This window comes from Tiliqua scincoides, chromosome 5 (assembly GCF_035046505.1).
Source record: "Tiliqua scincoides isolate rTilSci1 chromosome 5, rTilSci1.hap2, whole genome shotgun sequence".
Lineage (NCBI taxonomy): Eukaryota > Metazoa > Chordata > Lepidosauria > Squamata > Scincidae > Tiliqua > Tiliqua scincoides.
The window spans coordinates 78,431,248-78,459,180 of NC_089825.1; the positions used below are offsets into that span (position 1 = coordinate 78,431,248).

The following is a 27,933-nucleotide window of genomic DNA, read 5'->3' on the forward strand; positions in this document are numbered from 1 at the left end:
AAAAACTGGTATATGAGCACGATGCTTCCCACCAGCCCTAACCCCACCCATTTTGGACAGTGTCCCTTGGCAACAAGAATCACCCCTGAAGTTAAACAAAGCCAAATATTTATTCAATGGAAGTCCTTATTACCATAAACTGTAAGGGGAAAGTAACAACTCATTAAATCCCAGTCAAGAAGCATCAAATCCAGACTGAAGTCTTTCCATCCCCTGATTTGCTACTGCCGCTGCTTTTATTTGAGCTGCCTTTGGGTTTCTTCTCCTTGGAACAAGTCGGGTTGTTCTGGTTATTATATGCTTGTATGGCAAGGTCTAAGCGTTCCTGAGCAACTTTGATTTCCCGCTGGAGGTTCTCCAAGTCAGCGGGAATGTTCTCCTCATTGCTCCCGTATTGCTGTTCTTGTGCAATGTTGGCCTTGTTCTGTTTGTAGGCCATTTTGGCATTAGACAGTTCCGTGTACTGGATCTGGTCGGGCTTCACAGCAATATTATAGCCCGGAGGAGCAGATGGCGTATTCCAAGTGAATGGGTAGTTATAAGTTCCCGAGTCCTCCAACTCTTTCCGCTTACTGTTCAGTGTGTCTCGGATGGTGCCGAACCCCAAGTGAAGCATTTCCCAGACATTCAGAAGTAAACATAAACCACTCACGCCGTACATGATGAGCAGGAAAATGGTTTTTTCTGTGGGCCTTGAAATGAAGCAGTCTATTGTGTGCGGACAGGGCTTCCTGCTACAAAGAAATCTTGGGCTGACTTCAAAGCCATAGAGGAAATATTGGCCAATGAGGAAGCCAATCTCAAACATAGTCCTGCTCAGCAACTGCAGTATGTAAATCTTCATGAGCCCATCCTCCCGAATTCGCCTCCTGCCATCGTGCTTTGCTTTGGTCGGGGGTGGATTCTCCTTGTTCTCTCGCTCACTCTCTAGCTCAATCTCTGGGTACATCATTGGATCTTCCTCGTGGTCATCCTCTGCTTCTTCTAAGCCCCGGTGTTGTTTCCAGCGCATTGGGAAAGGCTTGCTTCGGACCTTCCTCTCCGTTTCACCATGCTCTACCATCCGGGCAATTTTGTGAATGGCATAGCCCAGGTACATCACTGAGGGAGTGGAGACGAGGATGATCTGAAAAACCCAAAATCGCACATGCGAGAGGGGGGCGAAAGCATCATAGCAGACGTTCTCACAGCCCGGCTGTTCCGTATTACATACAAATTTGCTTTGCTCATCATAATAGATGGATTCCCCTCCCACAGCAGTGAGAACAATGCGAAATACGATCAGCACCGTCAGCCAGATCTTTCCAACAAACGTGGAGTGGTTGTGGATCTCCTCTAATAGGCGCGTCAAGAAACTCCAACTCATGGTGGTCAAGGACTGTTATCTAGGGATAAAAAGAAAGGGAAGGGGAAGAGAAAGAGAGTGGCTTTCATTACTTTGGCATATACAAAGCAACTACTTCTTAATAATCGGCCACCTTTCAGGGCTGTAGGAAATTTCAACCAGAAATGTTAGAATACATTTTAACATTGCAAAGCAACAGGAACTTGAAAGAGTCAAATGGTCATTTGTACTTGCAACGAACAATGAAAATAAAATTATTTTCCAGTTCTGGAAATCATTTTTCCACAGACATTTTATACCTACATACACCTACGTCTACCCATTACTCTGAACTTAACCAGGACAAAACATGCTTGAATAATGTAACTGTTTTATCAACTCTCAATTTTTACTACAAGCAAAGGGCCAGAGAGTGAGAGAAAAAAACAACAGCATCCCATGACAAAAGAAAAACCTGGAAAGAAAACTATTCTGCATGACAGTGCAGCATTTTAATGTAAAAAAGGTCCATCTAGTCAAGTTTTGTTTGTTTGCAACAGTGGCCAGCTAGGCTTCTCACAAGTACGCTATGACTATGACCAACTGAACAGCTTTAAATCATGCACAAACATGCACTCAAAGAAGGACTCATTTATTTAAATGCACTCATGAGTTTAAAGGACTCATGCACTCATTTATTTAAATCTCAAGTTCCAACTTTCATATATTTTCTGTATGTGCAGACTAACTGGTTGTTATCATGATTTTTAAAAAACCCTCTATTTGCAGTTGAACAGAACCTCTATAAATTGTTAGCTGCCTTGGGCATTTGCTTTCAGCGGAGGAAAGGTGGGGTAGAAATCTTTTAAATAAACAAACAAATAGTACCCAAGCACATCATCCAAATCCACAGGCCACAGTGACCTACATGTCTTTTCCATAATGATATATACATGATAAGGGGAACAAGTATGAAAAGAAGGGTTTTTGTTTAGCTTGCTCTATAGCAGTGATTCCCAAACATTTTTAGAGGCCCCAGAGGCTGCTGTCTGATTTATAAATGCCAAAGGGGTGTGCCAATAATGGTGACTGGGCAGCTGTGCTCTCCACTAGTAGCACACAGTCTAAACTGCCCTGTCAGTTTTGTGACCCAACAAACACTGGGTCACAATCCACTGGTGGGTCCTGGATCCACAGTTTGGGAACAGCTGCTCTATAGTCATTCAAGAACTCTAACAGCCCAATCCTAACTAACAATCCTATCCAATTTTCCAGCACCGGTGCAACTGCAATACAACCCCAAGGTAAAGGAACAAATGTTCTCATACCTTAAGGAGGCCTCTGTGACTACCTACCCACCATAGGATGCAGTGCTTGTCCCACTGGTATGGCTGCACCGGCACAGAGAAACTGGATAGGATTGGGCCCTAATAGGTTAGGATAGGGCCCTAACATCCCAGGGCCAATGCTGCTTGTGCCAACAGGGTGCATGATGCATCCCATGACGAGGGGGCAGTCATGGAGGCCTCCTTAAGGTAAGGGAATGTTGTGCTGCATCAGCACTGGAAAGTTGGTTAAGATTGTGCTGTAAGCAAGTTCCCTTACTTGAGCATAGAACACCAGACTTTCGAGAAGCCGCTGGGCAGAACAATATCCATGCTGATTAGTTAACAGTTTAATTTGCATAATTTTCACAAGTATATCAACTTGATGGAAGGTTATAGATTCAGTTGATGAATCTGGACTTTTATTTTTGTATGTTCAGAAGTAATTTTAAATTCAATTATTTTTAAAGACTATGACAATAGAATGTTATTTTAAAGCACACACACACAATCCTATCTGAATGTTTAAACAATGGTTTAAATATGGAACTTACTTATTAGCAGCACATCAATTTTATTCACCTTGGAATGTGATTTTGCGGTCGTCTATCATGATATCTGGAATTCAGAAGTATATTGTCCCTCTTCATGGCTAACAACTAAGTGTGCGAGAGCGGGTGTGGTGTGGTAGGGAACAATGCTGGGCCTGGACTGAGTGGCCTGGCTTCAGATCCTCATGCATCCAGGAACCTCACAAGGAGGCCCTGGATCAGTGCCACCCTCTCTTGGCTTAGCCTTCCTCACAGGGTTGTTAGGAGGATAAAGTGGGCAGCCGCGGGATTGATACATACTGCCCCAAGTTCCATGGAGAAAGTGTGAGATAAAACGATAGTAAAGAAAAGCTATTAGTAAGTCTAGCCTCTGTGCATTTGTCCAATCCTTTTTAGAAATGTCTTTACCATGTAAAAAATATTACTTCAGAATGAGCCCGCAGGCAATCCAAACATGGACATATACAAATTGACCTTCTTCCATCCTAGACTCTTATCTTCCATACGCTTCTCTTCTTTCAGAACTTGGAGAAAGGTCTTGAAGAGACCTAACTCTTGCACAAGTCAGACTAACATGCCTTATTAGGAAAAGATTGATTTGGGCATGAGGGAACCTTTCCTCTTCTAAGATTCTTTCAGCAGTGGACTGAGCTGACTAGAGGGTTTATGAAATGGCCTTCCTTTGGGGTTTCCCCTGAACAGGCCTCACATTCCCTTGACAAAGTCATGCTTTCCCACACATGAGGCTTAAATCATCTTTTCTTTAAACAAGGCTGTAATACAAAATACAGAATCTGCAACAGAGGACTGCATTGGAGCTCTCTTCCATGCTCTGTCCCAAATTAGTCATAGTCCCAAAAAATACAGAAGAGACTGCACAGCACCTTTAAAACTTGTAAGCATATCTCCTATGAACATTCAGATCTGGGGGCCCTGTCCTTCCCAACCTCTCACTAGACAGTGATACTACAATATTTGTTATTCTTTATTATTGTATTGTATTGGCAACCTTCAGTCTCGAAAGACTATGGTATCGCGCTCTGAAAGGTGGTTCTGGCACAGCGTCTAGTGTGGCTGAAAAGGCCAATCCGGGAGTGACAATCCCTTCCACACCGGGAGCAAGTGCAGTCTGTCCCTGGTCTGTCTCCCTGGCTATGGGCCTTCCTTCTTTGCCTCTTAGCCTCAGACTGTTGGCAAAGTGTCTCTTCAAACTGGGAAAGGCCATGCTGCACAGCCTGCCTCCAAGCGGGCCGCTCAGAGGCCAGGGTTTCCCACTTGTTGAGGTCCATCCCTAAGGCCTTCAGATCCCTCTTGCAGATGTCCTTGTATCGCAGCTGTGGTCTACCTGTAGGGCGCTTTCCTTGCACGAGTTCTCCATAGAGGAGATCCTTTGGGATCCGGCCATCATCCATTCTCACGACATGACCAAGCCAACGCAGGCGTCTCTGTTTCAGCAGTGAATACATGCTAGGGATTCCAGCACGTTCCAGGACTGTGTTGTTTGGAACTTTGTCCTGCCAGGTGATGCCGAGGATGCGTCGGAGGCAGCGCATGTGGAAAGCGCTCAGTTTCCTCTCCTGTTGTGAGCAAAGAGTCCATGACTCGCTGCAGTACAGAAGTGTACTCAGGACGCAAGCTCTGTAGACCTGGATCTTGGTATGTTCCGTCAGCTTCTTGTTGGCCCAGACTCTCTTTGTGAGTCTGGAAAACGTGGTAGCTGCTTTACCGATGCGCCTGTTTAGCTCGGCATCGAGAGAATGAGTGTCGGAGATCGTTGAGCCAAGGTACACAAAGTCATGGACAACCTCCAGTTCATGCTCAGAGATTGTAATGCAGGGAGGTGAGTCCACATCCTGAACCATGACCTGTGTTTTCTTCAGGCTGATTGTCAGTCCAAAATCTTGGCAGGCCTTGCTAAAACGATCCATGAGCTGCTGGAGATCTTTATTATTACGTATTATGTATTAAGTATCACACATATACTTAAGGAATCATAGACTCAAAAAATTATAAGGTCAGCCCAGGTTATACTTTTGCCATCAAAAGGACCCCATGTGATTAGAAGTGCGTGTTCACATCCTGCCCTTCCCCAAATTCTGTGGGAACTTTGTCTAGATTTTGATAATCACAGAATCAGTGGGAGGGCAGGACGTACCACACAGGGTGGCAGCTGATAACTGAACAACAGGCAGGCAGATTCATGTGGCGAGGGAGGGTCCTGCAAATATCCTGGTTCAGGGCTTTAAATGCATAACCAACATCTTGAATGAAACCCAGATGCAGACCGGCAACCAATGACACCAATGTAAGCTGGGAATAACTTTTGTGTATCAGAGGTGTTGCTGTGAATGCTGGGAAGCTGGCAGGCAGAGTTGCTATGTTTTCTGTAGTTTATACAATACTGCACCTTTTTTCTCTTTTTTGCTGGGGTACACAAGACTCTGATTAAACTATACTGACATTACATCAGCATAAGGGGCCAATTGCACAGCTGAGACAATAAGACCCCTTGGCCCATCATGCAGTCACTACAGCATACCAAATATAAGCTGTAAGAGGGAGCTTCATTCTCTTTCTTTGTCACACAGAAAGTCCTCACTAGGAAACTGTAACTTTAAGCAAAATGACTTGTCTGAGTCTCTCTTTACCTGGTGTAGCCGACGAGCCACAGACCCTGTCCAAGACTGCTCTGTTGAGGCCTGGCCCTGCAGTGGCTACCAAGAGCATGCTGGAGGCCATAACCGCCTGCTCTGCAGCTTGGATGAGCTGGCGATGGTGTCTGCGCTGCAGGGCATTCTGGGGAAAGCCAGGGCCCCCAAAGGCCAGAAGTCCTGGCCCACTGCTGCAGTACTCACTCCAGCCATGGGATGGGTCGGCAAGGCCCTGAGGAGGTGGCCGTGGAGTAAGCCACTCCTGGCAGCTGCAGGGAAGTGCATGGGACAAGCGGCAGTAGCAGACAAGTGGACAAGAACATACTGGAAGCCCCAGTTAAAGGGACCAGCAGGAAGGAAGGAACAGGTCAGGGGACGAACCTTATGTAAAGAATGGCAGCCAGTTGATGAGGAGGCTCGGCAGGGATGAGGAGGCCTGACCATCAGGAGGTCCCAGATACCCAAAAGAAGAGCTCAAGGCTAAGGAGGAGGACATGGGTGCTTGAACTCCTCCCCAGCCACATCTGAGGCCTGCCTTGCCTAAGGGGGCCACTCACACCAACCTCAAAGGCTGCCTTGACCCCACTGCAATCTGAAGTTCTGCATTCCTGGTCAGACTCCTGTCTGACACACGGGACCCAGGCAGACTTATAAAAAAGCAATTGTACCATAGGCCAGTTAACATATGTAAACAAGAGTTACATTTCTACAGCATATTTCTGGTCACAAAAACATCACCAAATTTCTAAATAAAGACCCCAAACACTTATAATGCTAAACACTGAAATAAATGTGAGCTTTCCAGTCCAGAGAAAACCCACACAGTCATGCAGAGAATGTGCAAACTCCACACAGACAGTGGCCCTGATCAGGGATCAATGATTTTTTTTCCTCATCAACTTTGTAACGAAATAACTTTAAGTGAGGACATGCTGTACTTTCACTGTATTGTTGAGGACGGCAAAGGCTTTTTCAGAAGATACAGGGAAGCTGAAGTAAACAGCATATCCTTCTGTCTGCAAACCACAGCTGTTTGCTGGCTCAGCTGCATGTGTTTAACAAACCAATATTTTGCAGCCCTGCTGTTCAAGGGTCATAAATCTCTAAGGGATGAAAAGGCATTCTAAGGGCCAGTTTACATAATTAACAGAGACAATTGTAAAGCTTCTCCAGGAATGTACCACAAAGATGAGTGTGGATAGGGATTTCATGCTTGAAAACTTCCCCATAAAAATAAACTTCCTCCATACAGAAAGCTAGCACACAAGGGAAAGGAGTTCATTCTAGCCTTCCCTCTTGACGTGCTCATTTTCTATATGCAGGGAATCTAGCTCTGGTTCATCTTCAGCAACTGTCTCGCAGTAAAGCTGAGTTGAAGTCTGGATTTAGCTATGGCTACCCGCAGGCCCAACTAGAATCCAAAAATGTGCTTTGCTACTGCCAAAACAATGTTTAGCATTCCTGTACAAACTTCAGAAGTGAAACAGTTGCTGCCTAGAAGGCAAACAGTCTCCATTACAGCAGCACTGATTTTAAAAAACAAACAACTGTGCCTGTATAAGAAGCAGGGAAAGAGCAAGGAAATCCCAGGTGGGTCACAGGCAGGTGGTAATTTCAGTGCAAACTGGCAGACAAACCATGGCATATGTGAGATTTGTGTCTTGTGAGATGGCTGTTATAATGGAAATGCACAAGATCCCTCGAGGAGATAGTGTGTGGTGTCAACAGTGGCCCCTTGCTCTGGCAGGCAAGCATGGGGTTAACACCAGGGCCTTAGATTGCCATGAGTGTGCTGCACAGCTGCAGCCACTTGGAGGCAAAAAGGCCCACAAGGATAAAAGCAGCACCTGGAAAAAGGTGTGGGTGCAGAAGGAAGGAGCTTGGCAGAAAGAGGATGGAATGAATGGAGAGTGTTGTGTGGGTGCCATGCCCAGGAGCTGCTAGGAACCAAGGTGTTGCTGCAGTGGCTGGAGAAGCTTCTAGCTGGAGAGTACAGGAAGGAACAACTCTGCAGGCTGAACAGGTGAGCTATGCTGATGGTGGGGTCCAGTAGTGCTTTCTGCAGGATTAGGGCTATTTTGAGTGAAGAGGGGAACTAATTAGCTGAAAGTGGGCAAAAATTCTTTAGACCAAGTTTGGAAAGGGGATTTGGCAAAACAGTTGTCTTTCCAAATATCAGAAGGCATTCTGGCAGACAAACCATAGCATATATGAGATTTGTGCCTTGTGAGATGACTGCCTCTTTCCAAATCGCAAAAGGAATTCAATTCTAAATGGCAGAATTTAGGGCCCAGCTTCCTTTAGTGTTGATTTGTTACAGCATTCTTTGTCCCACAATTCTAGCCCATGGGTCCACTGCATTTCAGGCCAATCAGCTCCTGTTTTCTCCCTATCAGATTAATAATACATTCCACAGCGCTGTTTTGCATACAGCTCAACTTTCAAGAATGCTCCCCTGCATTATGAAAGGTATCACTGTACAGCAATCTGCCCTGGGTCAGTTTTTGACGGATGAGTATCCCTACAGTGCCACTACATGGGCTCAGTCTTGTCCCCAGTATCTCATATTTGAAGGCAGACTGCCATTATACACTGCGGTTTCATTTAGGTCTCATGGTTAACAGCTGTCCCTCCTCCAGGAATATGTCTAACCCCTTTTTAAGGACATCATCACATACTGTGGTAGTGAATTTCCTTACTTGTGCAATGAAGTACTTCTTTATGTCTCTCCTGAACCTACTGCTAATCAACTGGGTAATGGGAGGAGCTCTGAAAGCTTGGGGCAAGAAGACAAGAGCTTTCCACCAAAGAAAAAGCAAGGGTAGCCAGGCCCACAGGCACCTTTAAAAATGGGAGAAAGTCAGTTACAAATAACGGCACATAAACAGAGCACCACACCCATTTCAAGATGCCCCAAACCCCATCCCCTTAGTGACCTAAAACAGTTAAGCAAGCAGACAGCCTCAGCCTCTGTAGAATGAGTTACACAGATACAGGAAGCTGGACTAGATGGGCCTATGGCCTGATCCAGTGGGGCTGTTCTTATGTTCTTAAGTCCCTGCACATGACTATTGCATGATGATCAATGACAAACGAAAATCACTTACTCTGAGTCTTTCAATTCAGACAGGTTATAAACTGGAAACAAATTCCATATTTTGGGGGGGGGGGTGACAGACTATGTATGTGCATTTTTCAGAGCTAATAAACAAGCAATTACTAATGCTAGAGGCACTCAAAAGAGAAATTCCTGCAGCGGCCACATTCTATTATGTCTCCTCAGTTCAATTAGATTCATTCATTCAGGTTGTCCTTGTATGAATGCCCAAGAGAAGCTAACTATAGTGTCACTTCATGTTCAGGATCAATTGGTTTGGATACCAATTGATTTAACCCATCTTTGCCTGGCCCACAGGTGTACACATGTGGTCCCTGTTGCATATACGCAATGTTGCACAGAAATGGCTTAATTGCCAATCTCTCCTGAGATTTAGCTGGAAAGAGTGTTCATTGGGTTCCCCTTCCCCGAGGAACAGTAAAAATGAGTAAGCCTAACCATTCATTAAAATATCATGTGCATCTCCACCAGAAGCATAAAGACCTCTGGCCATAATTCTGAGGATGTGGAATATGGCCACTTGTGTCCGAATGAGATGTGACACAGGAGGAGACCTACAATTGGATCTTTCAGTGTCATCTTCTTAAAAGCAGTCACCAGGGGGCAAGTTCAATCAGTGCTACAACACAAAAGAGCTCTCAAACTTTTTACCCCTCTGCTATTTCTTAAATTTTCTCATTTAAATTACCTTCTCAAAACTGCTGTTAGCTATAGAGGGGGGGAAGACATACCAGCACCTGCCCTCCTTCCTCACTGCAGCTCCAGCAACAGCTTAAGGAGAGCTGTTTAAGACATTTCTGCCCAACGTTGCATATACGCAACAGGGATAAAACATGTATACCTGTGGGCTGGGCAGAAATAAGTTAAATTGGGAAAACTTTAAGAAAACAAAATATCTCCTCTGCTGCTTTTCTTATTGTCCCCACAGGTGCTATTTACTACAACAAAGGAAGGGCAATCATGTTTAAAATGAAGTTTGCTCCTCAGTTGAGTGCTTCTGCTGGAGGGTAATCCCTGGTTCTGCCAACTTCGGTGGCTGGGAAAAAAAACTGTAAGTGCTTTGCTGTAGGGCAGGTGGCTGTGTTACTGCCACAAACACCTACTGGGTACTGCTCATGATTGCCTTGCAATGGTCACCAAAAGGCCTGCCTGTGGCCATTTTTAATGCCCTACCAATTTAAAGCTGATGCCCCCTGGCTCTTTTCTTTCTTTGAAGGCTGCAGATTCAACTCCCACAGCACTCCAGCACACACCTCCTGTAACTTCACTTTGGAAACCCAGCTCTCCCATCTGCAGCAAGACTAGCCCTGCTGTCCTCCGAGATGTGAGGATGGGAAGATCGCTTATGATGTTAAAGTACTACAAGGAAGTACGGTTGCCCTCAGGACAATAACCTAGTCAGAAACAGCCCTCAAAAACAAGGAAGGGGGTGTACAAATAGCCTTTCTACTTTTTAACTTACAGTTCTGTGGTCATGCCCCTATAACCCATAAGGCTCTCAAAGGGAAATGAAACATAACACAGGGCTTGAGCAGACCCAAGAAATCATCTCCTCTAATCCCAATACAAAGAGATGTTTTGTTTTCATACAATTTTACCATAGATCACATTCTAAGACTGCAATGGGACAACATTCACATAAACACACTTCTCACTTCCCATATATAATGCCACCAAAGACAGGGAGTAAAAAGGAAGGAGACAAAGACCGCAGTCCCAGGCATACTCAGTTGGAAATAAAGTTCCTGAAGGCAATGGAACTCGTGTCAGAGTAAATGGTTTAGAACTGAGAAACAAAAGGCTCCCACATACTGGAGAATGTGACAGGTTCTACGTTTGTAATAAACTACATTTCCAAACTGTGCGCCACAGTTGTGTGCCTGTCCTGTTAGAGAACTGCTAGTATGATCAAGAAATAAAGACTGCAGTCCTATATAAATCTATGTAGTGGCAAGTCCTGTTGAATTCATTGGGGCTTAATTCTGAGCAGACATGCATAGGATGGTACAGAAAACTATTAAGTACAGAGAAGACTTCCTGCAGCATCTCTGCAGGATTTACTGCTCCAGTTTTGCCTTCTCCCAGTCACCCGCTGCGGCAGATTGGTAATTCTATGTGACTCCATTGTCCCTGATGCAAACGTACCACAGAATTATCTTTTCTCTGAGAATATAGCCTGTTGCATCCCTACAAGAGTCATCTGCTCAGGGTTTGCCCCACTTCAATCAGGACATACCCAGATCATTAACTTGCAGGATGAAACATGGGATGTGTTCCTTTGAGGGAAAGTGATAGTGTTACGTACTCTAAAAACTATGGAAAATCTTTTAGGCATATGGCAAAGGTTTTCAGACTTGGGCATCGCAATGCCCTAGCCTGAGGGCCCTAGCCTCTTTGCCCTTAAGGGGCGGGGGCAGCCAGGAGGCAGGGAGGAGGTGCTTGACTGCACTTACCACAGCCTCCTGGGGGTGCGGGGAGTCTTGCACGACTGTCCGCAGGACTCCCTGAGGCTTCGAAAGTGAAAGTCGGGTGATTGTGCCCCGCCTCCGCTAAACTGGAAGCTGAGCGCGATCGCTTTACTTTCACTTCTGACAGGGCTGAAGGGACTGGGGTGCACTCACGAGTCCCTGCAGCAGCCGTCCTGGGGTGCAGGGAGCCCTGCACGAGCCTCTGCAGAGCTCCCCAGGTCAGCAGCAGTGAAAGTGGAGCGATTGTGCCCCACTTCCGGTTTTGCGGAGGCTGAGCGCGATCCCTCACTTTCACCAAGTGACTGAAATGATTACTGGGCTGGGTTACCTTCCTTTCCTGTAGGAAAGGGTACAGCATTTGGGCCTCTTCAGCCTAGAAAAGAGAGGCCTGAGGGGGGACGTGATTGAGACATACAAAATTATGCATGGAAAAGATAGTGGAGAGAGAGATGCTCTTTACACTCTCACATAGAACCAGGGGACATCCACTCAAATTGAGTGTTGGGAGGGTTAGGACAGACAAAAGAAAATATTTCTTTACTCAGCGTGTGGTCAGTCTGTGGAACTCCTTGCCGCAGGATGTGGTGACGGCATCTGGCCTGGACGCCTTTAAAAGGGGATTGGACAAGTTTCTGGAGGAAAAATCCATTATGGGTTACAAGCCATAGTGGGTATGTGCAACCTCCTAATTTTAGAAATGGGCTATGTCATTGGGCTGTGCCAGATGCAAGGGAAGGCATCAGGATGCAGGTCTCTTGTTGTCTTGTGTGCTCCCTGAGGCATCTGGTGGGCCACTGTGAGATACAGGAAGCTGGACTAGATGGGCCTATGGCCTGATCCAACGGGGCTGTTCTTATGTTCTTACTGCTGCTGACCTGGGGACCCTGCAGAGGCTCGCCCAGGGCTCCCCGCACCCAGGGACCACTGCTGCAGGGATTGGTGAGTGCACCCCAGTCCCTGCAGTACCCCTGAGTGGCGCAATCCTGGGGATCACGCCACTGCTTCCCCCCACCCCCACAAGGACTTACTGCGGGTTTCAAAAACCGCAGGCATATGTATAAGAGCATATGTATGGTATGCCTCCACGTTTAATTCAGGAAAAGTCTAGTTTGCTGAAGTTTTGGGATGGCTTGCTCTAAAACTTGTGTCTTTTCATTGTAATTGAGGATTTTGGGCTTCCATACCTTGAGCACAACTATTCACATTTACCTTCAGGGACAGCCCAAAACATTGACAATTCATGTTTCAAAAGCCTTCCTCCTCATTCTTATTCAGAAATGAGAATTCTGTAAGAATAACATCTCTAAACAACCTCCTATCTCTGTGTTCTTATGTAAGAGTTAAGTGAGGTTCTCAATATAGTCCTCTTTTTTTGCAAATGTTTTCCAAATAAAGGGTTATTCATCCCATCTCATATGACATGCTGTAAACAGAAGACAATTTTTTTAAAAAGTCACTAACGTCAATGTCAATTTGAACACGACTCCTCAAGAGACATTTGGTTTGACAAGAAGCCTTTGCTCTGCCTGCCTAGTCTGGGCACTTTAACAAGGCATGGCTGATCTCCATCACATCATTTTGCCAACAGACTAAAGGCACTTGTGAAATCATTAGATCTTGGATCTCTGTTCTGCATGTAAATCAAGATGTCAAGATATCTGGGGGGGTAAGGGTGAGGGGAGAAGCCGCTACAGATCCACAAGATGTTTTTTCGCCGTCAAAAAAATTAGGATGTCGACTTAGTTGCCTTGCTCTTCCAACAAATCTAATCACATAGAGATGGTTAGAAAACAAAAACAAATTGCATGGCCAGTATGACAAATTTAAGAGACCCCTACCATGCCCTCTAGGTTCCAAAGAAAAAAGCAGCTAAAGTGACCTTTGGTTCAGGAACAGTTCCCTTACTATTCAAGTTGTACTACTTGCATGCAAGTGTTCCACAGCTACTACATTTTTCATTACTTACACAAGGCAAGAGCTCTGTTCAAGAGACTAGGATCTACCTTATGGTAGACATAACATTTGGTCATAGCAGATCATTCATCTGTTATGCAACTGTGGTTTTGTAATCAGCATTATATACATACAGGTTGAGTCTTATCCGTGGATTTGGCTCAACATGGATCCATTGAGCCAGACGTGGCTCAACCCTGAAGCCTTCGAAGGTGACCAAAGCTGTGCTCCAGTTGCTTCTAGAGGCTGATCTGAGGGCTGATGCTCAGAATGACTTCTAAGGCCTCTGGGAAGACTTAGAACAGCTGTTTTAAACCACTGTGCTGTTGGCACACTGGTGTGCCACAAATGGTCTGCAGGTGTGCTGCTGGAGTTTGGAGGAAGATCATTTATTAGTAGGGCCATCCTACTAATGCGAGCCCTCCTCCAACAGCATGGTGCGCCTTGTCAATTGTCAAAAAACTGATGGTGTGCCTTGACAATTTTAGTACTTTGTTGGTGTGCTGTGAGCTGAAAAAGGTTGCAAATCACTGCCTTAGAAGGTCACTTTCAGTTTTATGTTTAAAGGTCTTTGGAGGGCCAAGGAGGGCTCCCATGATTTTCCAGATTGATTTGTGGCCATTTAAAAAAAATAAAAATAAAATGCAATTATAGAACTAGCCTGCTTAGTACTATCAAGGCTTTTCATGGCTCCTGTACTTTTAATTAAACACTTTTATTTGTTGATCCCAGTCCAGGAATTATTAAAGATTAGCCTGTACATTGCCTCATGAGGCAACCTCTTTTAGCTGCTCCAATAAAAGTTTCTGCAGTTGTGAAGAGTCTTTAATTACTGATTTTCTCTCATTAGCAAAGTTAAATAAGTAACTAAACAGTGAGAAGAAATCAGCAATTAAAGACCACCACCATCCTGCAGATACAGAAAATGACAAGGGACAAGTCACAAACTGGGTAATTCAAGGGGCAGTTATTCACCAATCCTCAGTGGGGCTAAACAAAAAGCAACAAAGTGGGCTGATCTTGCAAGCAGTTAATTAAAGTTGCCAGAGTCCTTAGCTGAACAGAACTGGCTTAAGAACAACATTAAGGATCTTAACGGGACAGAGCGTTATTGGATCGTATAGTACAGGCCAAACCACAACACAGTTTGTGAGCCACATGCAGCTCTGACACGTAATGTGTGGCTCAAGGAAATATGCTGGCTGAGTTCCTTTTGGATCACAATTAATATAAAAGATAATTATAGAACTTGAATGTTTTTTAATTTACTGGATGTAAACTGATAGTTCACTGGATTAAAACATGAAGTTTGCTGTTCATGTTGGGTAAATATAAGAATTTTAATGTTTCTTAAATATTGCCACTCTCAAACATCTCAAGTTTATCATTTGTGGCTCTGGTGTTAAGAAAGTTTGGCCACCCCTGGTATAGTACTACATTGAACTGCTGCTAGAGCCTCTGTTTTAATTCCATTTCCAGCCAACAGCAGAAAAGCAATGCCTCAGTGGCACAAAAGGTCTGCATTATCAGTGGCCTAAAAGGAAAAACACCACCAACTCTTGACAAGCTTCATAAGATGTTCACAAAACTGCCATATAGCATAATCCTGGCGGTGGCCACTCATTGGACCATCACCTGCTATCACCCTGTGCTAGGTCTGCATGCTGGGTTTGACTGCCAGCATTGCACTGAGGTAGATTGTAGTGACTGGCTCCTTGCCAACATTGGGCTCATGGGGGAGCTACCACTCCATGATTGTGTCGTGGGGGTTCCTTGGTTGCTGGCAGTGTTAAGCGGAGGGCTGCGCCAGCATGGAACTGCCTGGGCTTCTATTACCCCATCCCCAATTGTGCTGGAAGGGTTTGATATTAAATATTATTGATGTTGCACTGCTTTGTAGCAACAATGATGGCACAACTTTAGTGTTGCATTGTACTGTTAATCATATCACATTCATCCACCAATGAACATTTCTCACTCTAAAAGCCAGAAAAGTGGACTCAGGATCCTGTAGCACCTTAAAGATTCACCAATTTATTTCAGCATAAGCTTTTGTGCATTACAGTCCACTGCATCAGATACATGAGGTTGAGAGGGGTAAGCAAAGCATGACTTGTCTTTCATCTGGTTCCACATACTTCCCTATATACACTACTGAAGAGATATCAGAAAATCTTATTTCCAACATAGAACTCGGTACATAAAAATACAAAATAACAGCCAAATCCTGAGCTGCCCAGAGCATGGGGCTGCCGCGGCGCTGAAAATGACTGCCGCAGCATCCTAAATGCCACTGGACAGACACTGCCAGCTCCCCAGGGGACGGGAACGTTCATCCCCTTCTCCCAGGTAAGGAAAGTAGCCCTGCAATGGGGTTACTTGATTCTGCGGCAGCTCTAGAGCTGCCGCAGAATCAAAGAGTTTGATGTCCAGCCACACAGCCTAACACAGAGCCCAGGATCTGGTGGAGCTGACCTACAATGGTCCCACTCTCCTCCTGGCATGCCTCCTCCCCACCTCCCTTCACACCCCCACCTACCTCTCCTCTGCCCTGCGGTTCAGGCAACTGCTAAGCAGAACATCACCTGGCTGGTGCTAAGCCCCACAAATGTGCCTTAGGGCATGTTTGCAACAGTGCATGCTGGTGGTAAGAGCTCAAAATTGGGCTCCAAGTACTCAGTTTGTTATTTTGCTCAAGTTTTTCCCCTTGTCAATTCCAGCATGCTAATAGCACACATTTCAAAGCTTTAAACACAATTCTATACAGTAGCTTCCTTATCTAAGAACATTCAACTGAAGAACATTTCAAGATGCACACATGCCTGGCCAAATGACCATAGATGGTGTTAGCCCCCCATTTCCAGCATTCCAGAACATTACCCATCATATTCCAGCCAGCCCCAGCAAGTCATTTGCCAACTTGTCAAAGTAAGACCACACAGTATAGAATACTGTACTGTAGGTGTACTGTAAATTCATTTTTCCCATAGTCACATGTTTGCCAATGAAAGTACTGCAGTAATGCTGGGGCCGTAAGAACAAAACTTACAAACAGACCCCTGAAACCTAACCTGTTCTTAGGCAGTGGAGCTTCTGTATTCGAAAGTGCCAGTCCTATGTCCCATTTAAGCTTATTCAGAGTTGCTTTTGCCAACTCTTGGTGGCTTTTTCTCTCAAATTCTAGCAGTGTTTTTCTGCTTCTTAAAGGTACTTAGATCACAATACAATGTGTTGTTCATAAAAAGAAACAAGGGCACTGGTAATGTAATTATCTTGATTAGGCTATCTTCCCCATTCACAATATTCTGAAACAAAGCAAGAGCCTATTCTTTTCCGTATCTTCTGCTAATAATCTACCATAGTTAAGTTGGTCAATTACTGGCAAAGGCATCTAAATTCTAACATTGTGATATCTACTTGGAGAATTTCTCCTAGAGGTTTAATATTTACCTGCGATTTTCTCTATCAATTCCCTCTTTCTTCCAAAATGTTTAAAAACACATCTCTACCTGTATTGTGAGACCCAGTTCATGAAGAGCAGGTAGCAATGCTGCAACTATGGCCTGTTTGCTGGGTTGACCTGGATCATGAGCATCAGACCAATGGAAAGAGTTCACAAGCTACACCACGGATGCTTCTACTAAACCAGCGCTGGAACAAATACTAATACTGTGAGCATTGTGAAGCATCTGGTTGAGTTTAAGTAAATAAAACGTTTTTGCAGTCCAGTGATTCCATAGGGAAATGCCTCCTGCATCAACCCATCTGATTCAAATTTTCCATTGCATTTCAACTTACACACATACAGTCATTTCCTCCCCCCTTTCCTATTTATTTATAGCTTGACGAGGAAGCCCCAGTTCTTATCATAAACTCGCAAGGTCCACATCTGCTTAATTAACTGCACTGCCAATTTACAGTTCACCAGAAAAGGCTATGTACGTTCTGTGATGGCACTGCACCAACGTACAGGAAGGCACTGGATGAAGAATTCTGCATCCCATGACTATCAGCTTTGTTTATAAAACAAACAAACAAAAAAGGTTTCTAGCCCCTAAGGCTCCAAAGATGAACTTCAAAGAAATGTGAGCAATTCCAAGTAAAATCCTGGAGGGGGAGATGGGGGCTTCAGCATAGTTCTTTGCCCCGCCACATGACTAGTATAATTATGAAGAAATACGAGAACATTTGCTAATTGTGCATATTTTATACAGCTTTTATATATATATATATATATATATATATATATATATATATATATATATATATATATATAGCTTTTCACTGTGCAATTATTTTCCTGAAAAATACGCACAGTCAGTGAAGCATTAAGTCAACCTTAGTGTCTGATAAATTTAAACCCTTTTTGCCAATATTCTTCTGCCATAGGAGACTCCTAAAATGTGTATGGCATATGAAATTTGTCTGCCTCCAACAAAGTTCTGCTAATGAATTTATCTGCTTAGGCTTTAGTTAGCTGAAAAGACACTGGAGGTGGCATGGCCACACTTAAACCAGCTCAAAGTATCAGGTTGGAGCAAAGGAGTAACTGGTCCCTAATAACATCTTTCCCCTATTATTATTTTAGACAGCATCAACAATGTTCATTTTTGTACACTTACAAAACTGTGTGGCGAAACAATGCATCCTGTTCCCGAGGAATGCAAACCCTGATTTCCCCAGGGGGGAGGGAGACAACAGACGAAGGAGATGGGAAGGATGGGATAGAAAAGACAATGGTGGCACGGAATTGTGTGGGCAAATGGCTTGGTTAAATCTAGGGTTACAGGTTGATGAAGGATGAAGCCAAGGGCTTCAGAGAGTAATTTTTCCACTTTACGAAAGAGCAAAGTATGATGTACTGTAAGGACAAAGCCTTATGGAGGATTTGCCTGAGTTTCCTCTACAGTGAAGAGAAGCATGCGACGTGTAGGACTGACCCGATTAAAGAAATTTCAGTTGACAGATCCTTTGATTAAAACTGATAGATTAACTATCAGACTCTGAAATTAGTCTGAAGACAAATGCTCGATTTCTTTGTTTTCCGATGACACACGTGCAACACAGCACTCCTTCTAAGGTGAAAAAAGAGCAATGGTCCTTCCAAGGTGGAACCCACCACTTGGGGTTTTCATAAGCATCTGTATTGAAAAATGTATTTATTTTGAAATCTGCTGTCTGATTAATCCAGGGCCATTTTGTTTGGGCTTCAATCCATTAATCTCTAACTGATGAATCAATTAACCATCACAGCCTAATGTTGTTGTGCTCATTGTTTTACTGCCACTGCTCCGATTCAGTTGCCACTTCCAAGGGGCAGGGAAATGCTCAAGGCAATGACATCACATATTTTTTAAATAAATAAATGTTACAGGGGAGACGCGTGGAGAAGATGTGGGTCAGCAGTAGCTACACATCCCTCATGTCTAGTTAGACTCATTGACAGACACTGGCACCTCAAGCAAGTGTTATCACAAACACATAACTTAAGGGGTTTTGGGGGGGGACCCTCTTACAATAAGAAGCCAGTTCCATTCTTTCACTAGCTCTTGGCTAACCACATGCTTCAAAGATAATACTCTTAAACTCAAAATCCAGATTCCAAAACTGCCATTTAAAGGCTATCTCTGAAGCAAAATTGAATTCCTGATCGTTACAGTCAGCACTGCCAAGCAAACCTTCAGTCATCCCTCTATGTGAAACTCTGCACAAAGTCACAGAGCACAGTAATCCCTCACAGGATTCTGCACCATGAAGTCATCATTAGGGGGATATTAACATGCCATTCTTCTTAATGAGGCAGACTCTGGGAACATGGGAGGGAGGGGCAAAAAAACCAAAAAAAACCAGGATAGACAAAGATAAAGAGCCATTCATAAGAAAAAGGGTAACAACCAACAGGGTTGTTGGTACAACAACCACACAAAGATGATGTGGCGCTATCCTGCTCAAGTGGCTATTGTTGGGTCCTAGCCACCCACTCTCTGACGAGGGACCATCTGATCCCTTGTGACACATGCAAATACTATGAAAAGAAACATACTTCCAGCACAGCTCAGCAGCAGTTGAAGTGTCTAGCCTTGTGGGAAGAGAGGCGAGAAAACATTATATTTATGCTTTCTGTAAGGAGAGCTCAAGGCGACTTACTATCTGGGCACAGCATAATCAATAAAAAAGCAATAAAAATGTAAGCAACATTTCAAGTAAAACATAAAATAATAGAACAACGAGCAACAATATAGCAAAACCACAACTCAGAATAGAAGAAGCTGAAGCAACAATATTCAGAACCAACACAACAGAGAACAAAATCAACTAAAAGCAGGCAGGAAAAAGGAATGCTAAACTTTGGGGCCAATTAAAAAATGATCTACTTTCTAAACTGTCTCTGTAGACCTCCATCTACAGTGAAAAATCTATACATGAGGAGACAATTTGGAAAATGTACGATTAGACTTATAGGTGATGTACAGTATCAAAGCTGTCTGCAGTAGGATAAGAAATAATGTTGCTTGCACAAGTTAAATGGGAATGCCCCTCTGGAGACGCTTTATAGATTCTTATCTGGCAAAGTAAGAGGACATATATACTGCATAATATACACACACAAAAGAATTTGAGAAATAAAGTCATGGGAGGCTATTCATTCTGTATTTAAGTCTGGAACAAAAATTTGATAGGAAATGGTGGAAAAACTTCTGCCTCAAGGTTACACCCTAAAGTTATTCTTGGATGAAGATAAGAGCAATTTCTTTAAAAAGGATAACATTGTTGGTTCTGTTATTCTTGATGGTATCTGGAAAGTAATCTTTCCACTCTAAATATTCTTTATGTCAGGGTTTCTCAAACTGTGGGTCACGAAGCTAAAACTGACAAGTAGATAGCTGAAAAGGAAATGTATGGAGCCTATGGAAAGTGAACCTGAGCCACATCGTGCATTTACTCATGAATAGATGGCCATGCCTTAGTGCACTGCAAAGGGCATGTCAAGAGGAATCCAATGCCAACAGAATGGTCCCAATCTGATGAATGCAGCCACCCAAAAACTCTGGAGAAGGAAGTCCCTCCCTCCAAGCTGACCAATGCATTGAGTCCCGTGGAAAACGAAACCAAGCTACACATTTGTGTTTACTTGTGAGTAAGCAAAAATTCTTTGGCTCTTGTTGACAGTTAGGCAAAGGAGAATGCAAAGCTATCTGAATGGTCAAGATACAATCGAAGTGGAGCTCAATACTTCTTTAATAATTATTTTAATTTGCTTGATAATGTCATATCCGGCCATGACTTCACTTCTGGTGGGTCCCGGACAGACTATCATTCTAAAAAGTGGGTCCCAGTGCTAAAGAGTTTGAGAACCATTGCTTTATGTGGTAACCTCAGATACAATTTTTGCAAATATTACATCAATGGATTTTGACTCTCTGTAAACTGAGTAAGATCTGTAGCAACTGTGATGACAGCTGCTGGCAACATATGCAAACATTAACAGGTTTTTCTCATAACTGTGGCAGTGTCCTATAACTGAGCCAATATGGAAAAAGCTAATTGGTGCCATCTCAATACTCACTTCTTTAAAGTTGTGTTTAAAACCTTTGGAATCCTTTTGGACTACATCAACAATCAGGTTGAACCAGGAAAAACAGAATTAAGGCCCAATCCTATCCTTGACATATGTCAGCACACCAGTGCAACAATAGCCCCCAGACATAAAAGCCCACTGCTGACCAAAGACACTGGTGCAACATTGGGAAAACACTGCATTGATGTACCTCATACAACACTTGGATGCCAGCACAACTCTGCCACCGGATAGACCAAAACAGGGAGGAGAGCGGGGCGTGATATGGGAGGGACAAGCAGTCTTCCATGTACACCATAACCTAACCACCATTCAGATAATGGGCACATTGTCAAAGCTAGTAAAGCACTACACCAACAACAGAGCTGGTGGAGGTAGGAGTAACCCCATAACAATGGCAAAGGGAAAAACAGCAGAAAATAGCTCCTCTTGGCACCCCCTGCTCTATCTCTTCCAATGAAGTACAGGATACAGACTACATCTGGCAGCCAATCACAACACATCAACCCTAGTATTTAAGCCCCTGCCAGGAAGACTACATCTCAGATGAGATGTGGCATGGGGCTATTCCTCTCTGGTTATGTGAACCATGGTGAAAGGACAAACACTGCGCACAAAGGGAGTACTCTGAACAAACAATGCTTTGTCCCTCACAACAAATATGGCAAGATATTTGGTTAACTCTTAATCTTCTCAAAATGCTTACTGCAGATATTCTGCCCCAGGAGGACTCCACACACAAATACCCAGCTGGAACCTCTACCTCACCACTTCAACAGGCGAAGGCACCTGAATGCACCTGAAACAGGAAAGGGGGAAGGAATCCTGCTACATCTCTCCACCATACCTCTATCCCTTTTGACCTCTAAAATTAGCAAACATGTCTCCTCTACCAGCTGTGTTGCCTGACCATCCCTTCATTTTGCAACAGCCAGCCAAGCGCTCCTCTGAATCATTTTAGTGTTTGCTTTTTTCCTCCAAGACCACCCCAGTGTCACAGGGAGGCTGAACAGTGGTCCTCTGAAGAGTTCCATTGCAGCCCACAGGAAAGAAAAGGTAATGTCCCAAGCCACTGTGCTCTGGTCCCAACAAGGAACCACTGCATGTACACTCCAATGGCACCACTCTGCCTCAAACACTGAGTGTGCATCACAATCCTGAGAACAGGGGTGACTGATGCTGTTGTCAATCCCTCATCACACCCTCACAGTTTCTCCTTACTCCCCACAGGCAGTTGTCTCACAGGTGAAGACACTGTGTAGACCCCAAGGGACGTCGACTGACTGCCTGCCTGCCTGCCTGCCCTCAGTGATCAGTGGGAGCCAGCTGCTGCTCAGCTAGTTTGCTGACCTACTTTTTTCATTTGAGCCCTGTGGCTTTGCAGACTTCAGGACAGACAGTGAACCAACTGGTGCATCCAGATATCACCGGCACCTTTTACTTGCTCATATGTTGGATAACTTGCAACAGCACAACAGCCCTGCTAGGCAGAGATGGTTGGCAACCTCACTTTATGCTTCCCTTTCAAATGTTCTGTCATAAATACCATTCAATAAAAAGTTTGGCTGGATCACCCTTGTTCTCTCTTCATTAGCAGATAGGGATCCCATTTTCTCACCCTAGTTGTTTCTCACCTCAGCTAGCTTCAGGCTGGGGTTCTGTGGGACGCAGCCTCACTACATTCAGGGTGTAAAACCTTCTCACTTTGTGACTCATTGGGCTCCATGCTTCTCAGTGAGCATGAGCACCCTGTTTTCAGCTACCACTGGTCAATGGGACAAACAGTGGCAGGAAGGGCAGTATACTGACAGCCATGCCCGCAGGTGCCAGTGATAAAGCAACAGACAAGGGTTGTGGGTGGGTGTGGCCAGGTGGGTGGGCCACTGTAGGAAGCACCCTGAGTCACATGCCAGCCCACTGTTTGGTCTATGCAGTGAACCCTCTGATCTCCAGAAAACTGGGCCCATCAGATTCTCCACTGCTATAACTTATCTAGTACAGTGGACCCTCCACATCTGCGGATCCTGTATCAGCAGATTTAACCACAGACTGATACCGAGGGTCCCCACATGGGTGTCTCCAAAGGCCTCCCACAATTACTACCTAGAGGCCTCTCCTGGGTCATACCAGGCCAGCAACCTACTCTATTTGCCTCTATGGGTCTCAGAATATCCTGCAGAAGTCTCCAGAAGCTACTTCTGGTTTTCAGAAGCAGACTTCTAGTTTCCGTCCAAAAACCAGAAATAGCTTCCAGAGGCTTCTGTGGGCCATTCTGAGACCTGCAGAGGCCAACACAGTGGGTCACCAGCCCAGCACAACTAAGGAGAGACCTCTGGAAGCTCCAGGTAAGTAATTGTGCAAGCTTCAGGAGTTTCTTATCTGGGGTTGGGGGGGAGGGTCTGGAACCAAACCCCTGTGGATAAGGGGGACCCACTGCACCAGTACAACCCATCCACCTGGCTATTCCTGGCAGGGACAAGAAAATGCTCAACATTATATCAGACCCAAGATTACAGCACTATATAGCAAGGAGAGGAAGGGGGAGAATTCAACTCAGATGGACCTTTTCAGCAATATTTCTTATAACATGTTTGACACTTTTCCACACTACCCTAAGCTCTGCAGTTGCAGCATCAGTTTCCACATCCAACCAAGCAAAATTTAGTTTCACGTCAATGAGTTAACTGAAGAACCCAAGTATTGCCATGATAAGTCAGACCAACAATTAACTGAATTTCGCATCCTGTTTTGTGCCAGACAAGTAATTTCCATTCCCAGGTGTCAACTTATATTCCTTCTCTGACAATGGTTCTGACTTTGAAGCAGCCACTGCTACTTTCCTTTCCCAGATCTAACCTTCAAATACTCACCTAAATCTTTCATGACACCATTTAGGCTCCATTCCTTATGGATTCTACATACAATTATGCTCCCCATGGCCCACAGTTGCTGCTAAACCTATTCCTCAGGTACTCACCTCACCTTATTTTTACAGCCATTTATTCAAATGACCACCGACATTTCCTGCAGCAATGAATTTTGCAAGTTCACCATGTATTACAGAAAAAAAACCTATTTAAAATAGAGTGGTGTGTGTATATGAGAAAGAGAGATTGGATGTGTAACTCTGGCAGGTTCTTAGCCCTAATGCACCTGCCATGATTCCCCCTTACTTTGCAGCCCTGATCAGGCTGCTATTTTTTTTAAACTAACAATCCACTGGCCCACATTATGCAATAATATGTAACTCTACCCTGGGATGCTGCACCGAGATACAAGGAGCAGTGGCCTCATTCTGGCAATGGTGAACTCGCAAATTCTGTCACCTTGCCCAGTCACAAATGGTAAACATTTGGTTGCTTACCAGTAGCTCTGCTGATTCTTTTCCCTGCAGATTGTCAATCAACCTAGTTTACCATAAGGGCAGTATGAGGGGCAGGGGAGCAAGGCAGACAACTGCTGAGACCTGCCTATTGCTCTTGGTGGTGCTTCCATCCTTAGCATGATTAGAGGGATACGGTAGAGAACCATCTGTTCTCTTCAGTGTGTTCCATCAAGAAGACAGCAGAGATTTATAGCCAAGGTATATCCATGTGGGGGGGAGGGGTCAGCAAAGCACCATCAAACAATCTCAGCTTAAACAGACACAGCTTTTACTGAACAACATTACTGAGTGAGTTCTGACAGTATTATGAACAAATGAGGATGCCAACTGCTCCCAGGGCCCATACACTTTTGAAACCTCCCATTAGAGGCATAACACATACATACTGGATATAACATGTTTACTAAGGCTTTCCCAGCCAAAGTCCCTAATTATATAAACAGTTATCAAGTTAAACACAGTCATCAATTAAAAATGAGTACTACCTTTACATTTCACCCACTGTCTGTGGCAGGCTTCTTCAGAAGCCACTATAACTCCACAGAATAATGCCTCTTCCTTCACCAGCTCTTGTACCTACCATTTATATCCCTAATGAGATGTTACTCCTTGTCCCTCATTAACTACTAATCTGCCAATAGCTCCACCCTTGAATTTAAAGACCCAACAACTTACTACTTCACTTATTTACTCACCTGAAAGCCCATCAACTATGTACCTGCTTAAAGACCCAACCATTCATATACTTTATTTACTTTACAGTAACTCAGAGCCCAATCCTGTGCTTACTACACGACTCCGTGCCGCCGAGCACTGTCGCAAACATGCCGTAAGGCACATTTGCGGGCCTCACCACCAGGCTCCCTCCCATGGTAGCTCAGCACCGGCCGGTGCTGGGCTAGTGCAGGGCGGTCACCCAGCTTCCATGGCTCGGCAGTCTACCGGACCGCCGAACCGCGGCACGGTAGGCGGGGGAAGCCGGCGGGCAGCAGAGAGAGGGTGGGGGGGAGGCATGCTGGGGGGCGGGCAGGAGGCGTGCCGGGGGAGGGAGGCAGGTCCATGGAGCTCTGCTCCGCAGGATCCAAGGTGCTCGTGTTGGGCTCTGCGCCCTACATGAGTGCCTTTACTTTACTGCCGACCTTTTGGTTGGCGGTAAAGTGAGTTTTTGCAGGCTGCCTACCTTACCTGGGAGAAGGGGACGAAAGGCCCCTTCTCCCGAGATGCCTCCCGTGGTAGCCCGGGAGGCGCAGGATCCGGCGGCAGCCCTTCTTGGTGCTGCTGAGCCTGGGCACCCCCAGGCAGCTCAGGATTGGGCTGCCCAGCATTACACAGTGGAGTTACACTGGCTTCTAAAAAAACCCACCACAGACAGTGGGGAAAACATAAATGCAATACTCATTTTTAATTGACATTGACTTTCAACTTGATAATGGTTTATTTAATAGTACTAGATACAGCGGCCACAGTTACATTTCTGACTATCTGCACTCTGGACAGGCGTGAGAGCCTTGCAAGAATGAAAAGGTGGCAACTGATAGTGAAATAACTAGCTTCCCTCTGGTCTCTGCTGCTGCTTTAGGCCTTCCTTGCAGGTTGCCTGGCAAGGAAGGATAAGGGGCCCCATCCTTGTCTCTCCATGCATTGAATAGCTACATAGTTGCCTGTACGCAACTTAGAGAGAGACACAGATGATGATGAATAACATACAATAGTCAGTTCCTGTGACTAGGTGCTCAGGATAATTCGTTGGGAAACAATTAAGAAAGGTTGCTTCTACCTTGAAATGCTATTTCACGGTAGCCACTAGAATCAGAATCCCCAGAATCAGGGGACATCCACTAAAATTGAGTGTTGGGAGGGTTAGGACAGACAAAAGAAAATATTTCTTTACTCAGCGTGTGGTCGGTCTGTGGAACTCCTTGCTGCAGGATGTGGTGACGGCATCTGGCCTGGATGCCTTTAAAAGGGGATTGGACAAGTTTCTGCAGGAGAAATCCATTATGGGTTACAAGCCATGATGTGTATGTGCAACCTCCTGATTGTAGAAATGGGCTATGTCAGAATGCCAATGCAAGGGAGGGCACCAGGATGCAGGTCTCTTGTTATCTGGTGTGCTCCCTGGGGCATTTGGTGGGCTGCTGTGAGATACAGGAAGCTGGATTAGATGGGCCTATGGCAGGGGTCAGCAACCTTAAACACTCAAAGAGCCATTTGGACCCATTTTCCGGAAAAAAGAAAACCTTGGGAGCCACAAAACCCTTTTGACATCTAAAATGAAGATAACACTGCATATATAGTTTGCACTCCCCTCTTATAGGTCCCAGTTATACAATACACTCTCCTCTTGTAGGTCCCAGGTATATAATACACTCCCCTCTTATAGGTCCCACTAAAAATCAGGTCCAGACCCACAGTTGGAGAACAACTGTTTTAGACTGTGCACAGGTGAACTGCTTGTGAAGGATACTGTCATTCTTTACAGTCATTTACTTCTGTACTTTTGTAAATGCCTTTACACACAATACTACCTCTGAACAAGACCACTTAGTACTACTTAACACTGTTCACAAAAGTGCTCCTGAACGAACAAGCTAAGAGTTCAAAACTGCATAAAATAAAAGGCATACTAACAGTGATTACTTCCCAACAATGAAATATGCTTTGGTGCTACATATACAGTATGTTACACATACAGTATACAAACATATACAGAATACCATCTGGTGCAGGGGTCTCCAAACCCCTTTCAAGTTTCCAAGTGAAGGAAATGGAGCAGTGAGAGTGTGAGTGAGCGATGGGGGGATGCTGAGTGGGGAGCTTGAAGGCTGTAATCCTGTGCACACTTTCCTGGGAGCAAGCACAATGGGACTTACTTCTGAGGAGACACGCACAGGATGGTGCTCAGAGCTTGGGAGGAGGACAGAGCAGCTGCAGTCAGGAAATGGGGCAGTGAGAGGGTGAGTAAGCCATGGGGGAATGCTGAGTAGGGAGCTTGAAGGCTGTAATCCTGTGCACACTTTCCTGGGAGTAAGCACAATGGGACTTACTTCTGGGGAGACACGCACAGGATGGTGCTCAGAGCTTGGGAGGAGGACTGAGCAGCTGCACTCAATTGCTTGCTTTTGCGCTGCGGCTCGGGCAGGAGGGAACGTGCGGCAGGGGCTCGCCCTCAGCGGCGGTGCGGGCTCTTTGGGCAGGAGCTGCTCCGCCAGCCTGTTCACGCCCTCTCCTATGGGGCGCAACCGCAGGATGCGTTGGAGCTGCGCTCGTGCGCTCGGGCTGGTGAGCGGCGGGTGCATCACGGGAGGGGCGAGCCCCTCCCCCCCAGATGGGTTGGCCCCGCACGGAGCCGCAGCAGAAGGCTGAAAGAGCTGCTTGCGGCTCCAGAATAGCAGGATGCCAACCCCAGGCCTATGGCCTGATCCAGTGGCTGTTCTTATCATTCCTCGTTCAAGTTCCCTCCTGTTGGTCTTCCCTGATGCCTATGCTTGGAAAATCACTTGCTGGAAGAGGCAAACTGCTCATCCATACACCACTCACCCATCCATCCAGGCAGCTGCACTTAAACTTGTTTTTAGC

The 27,933-nt window shown here is 45.1% G+C and overlaps 1 protein-coding gene across 1 annotated transcript; it reads right to left on the reverse strand.

Annotated features, from left to right (window-relative positions):
* Nucleotides 1–91: 91 nt before the first annotated feature.
* Nucleotides 92–27,933, reverse strand: GJC1 (gap junction protein gamma 1). The gene is made up of 2 exons (XM_066628210.1): nt 27,895–27,933; nt 92–1,385 (listed from the first exon to the last, which is right to left on the reverse strand). The coding sequence occupies exon 2, from the start codon at nt 1,364–1,366 to the stop codon at nt 185–187; it is 1,182 nt and encodes a 393-aa protein (XP_066484307.1). The 5' UTR covers nt 1,367–1,385; nt 27,895–27,933; the 3' UTR covers nt 92–184.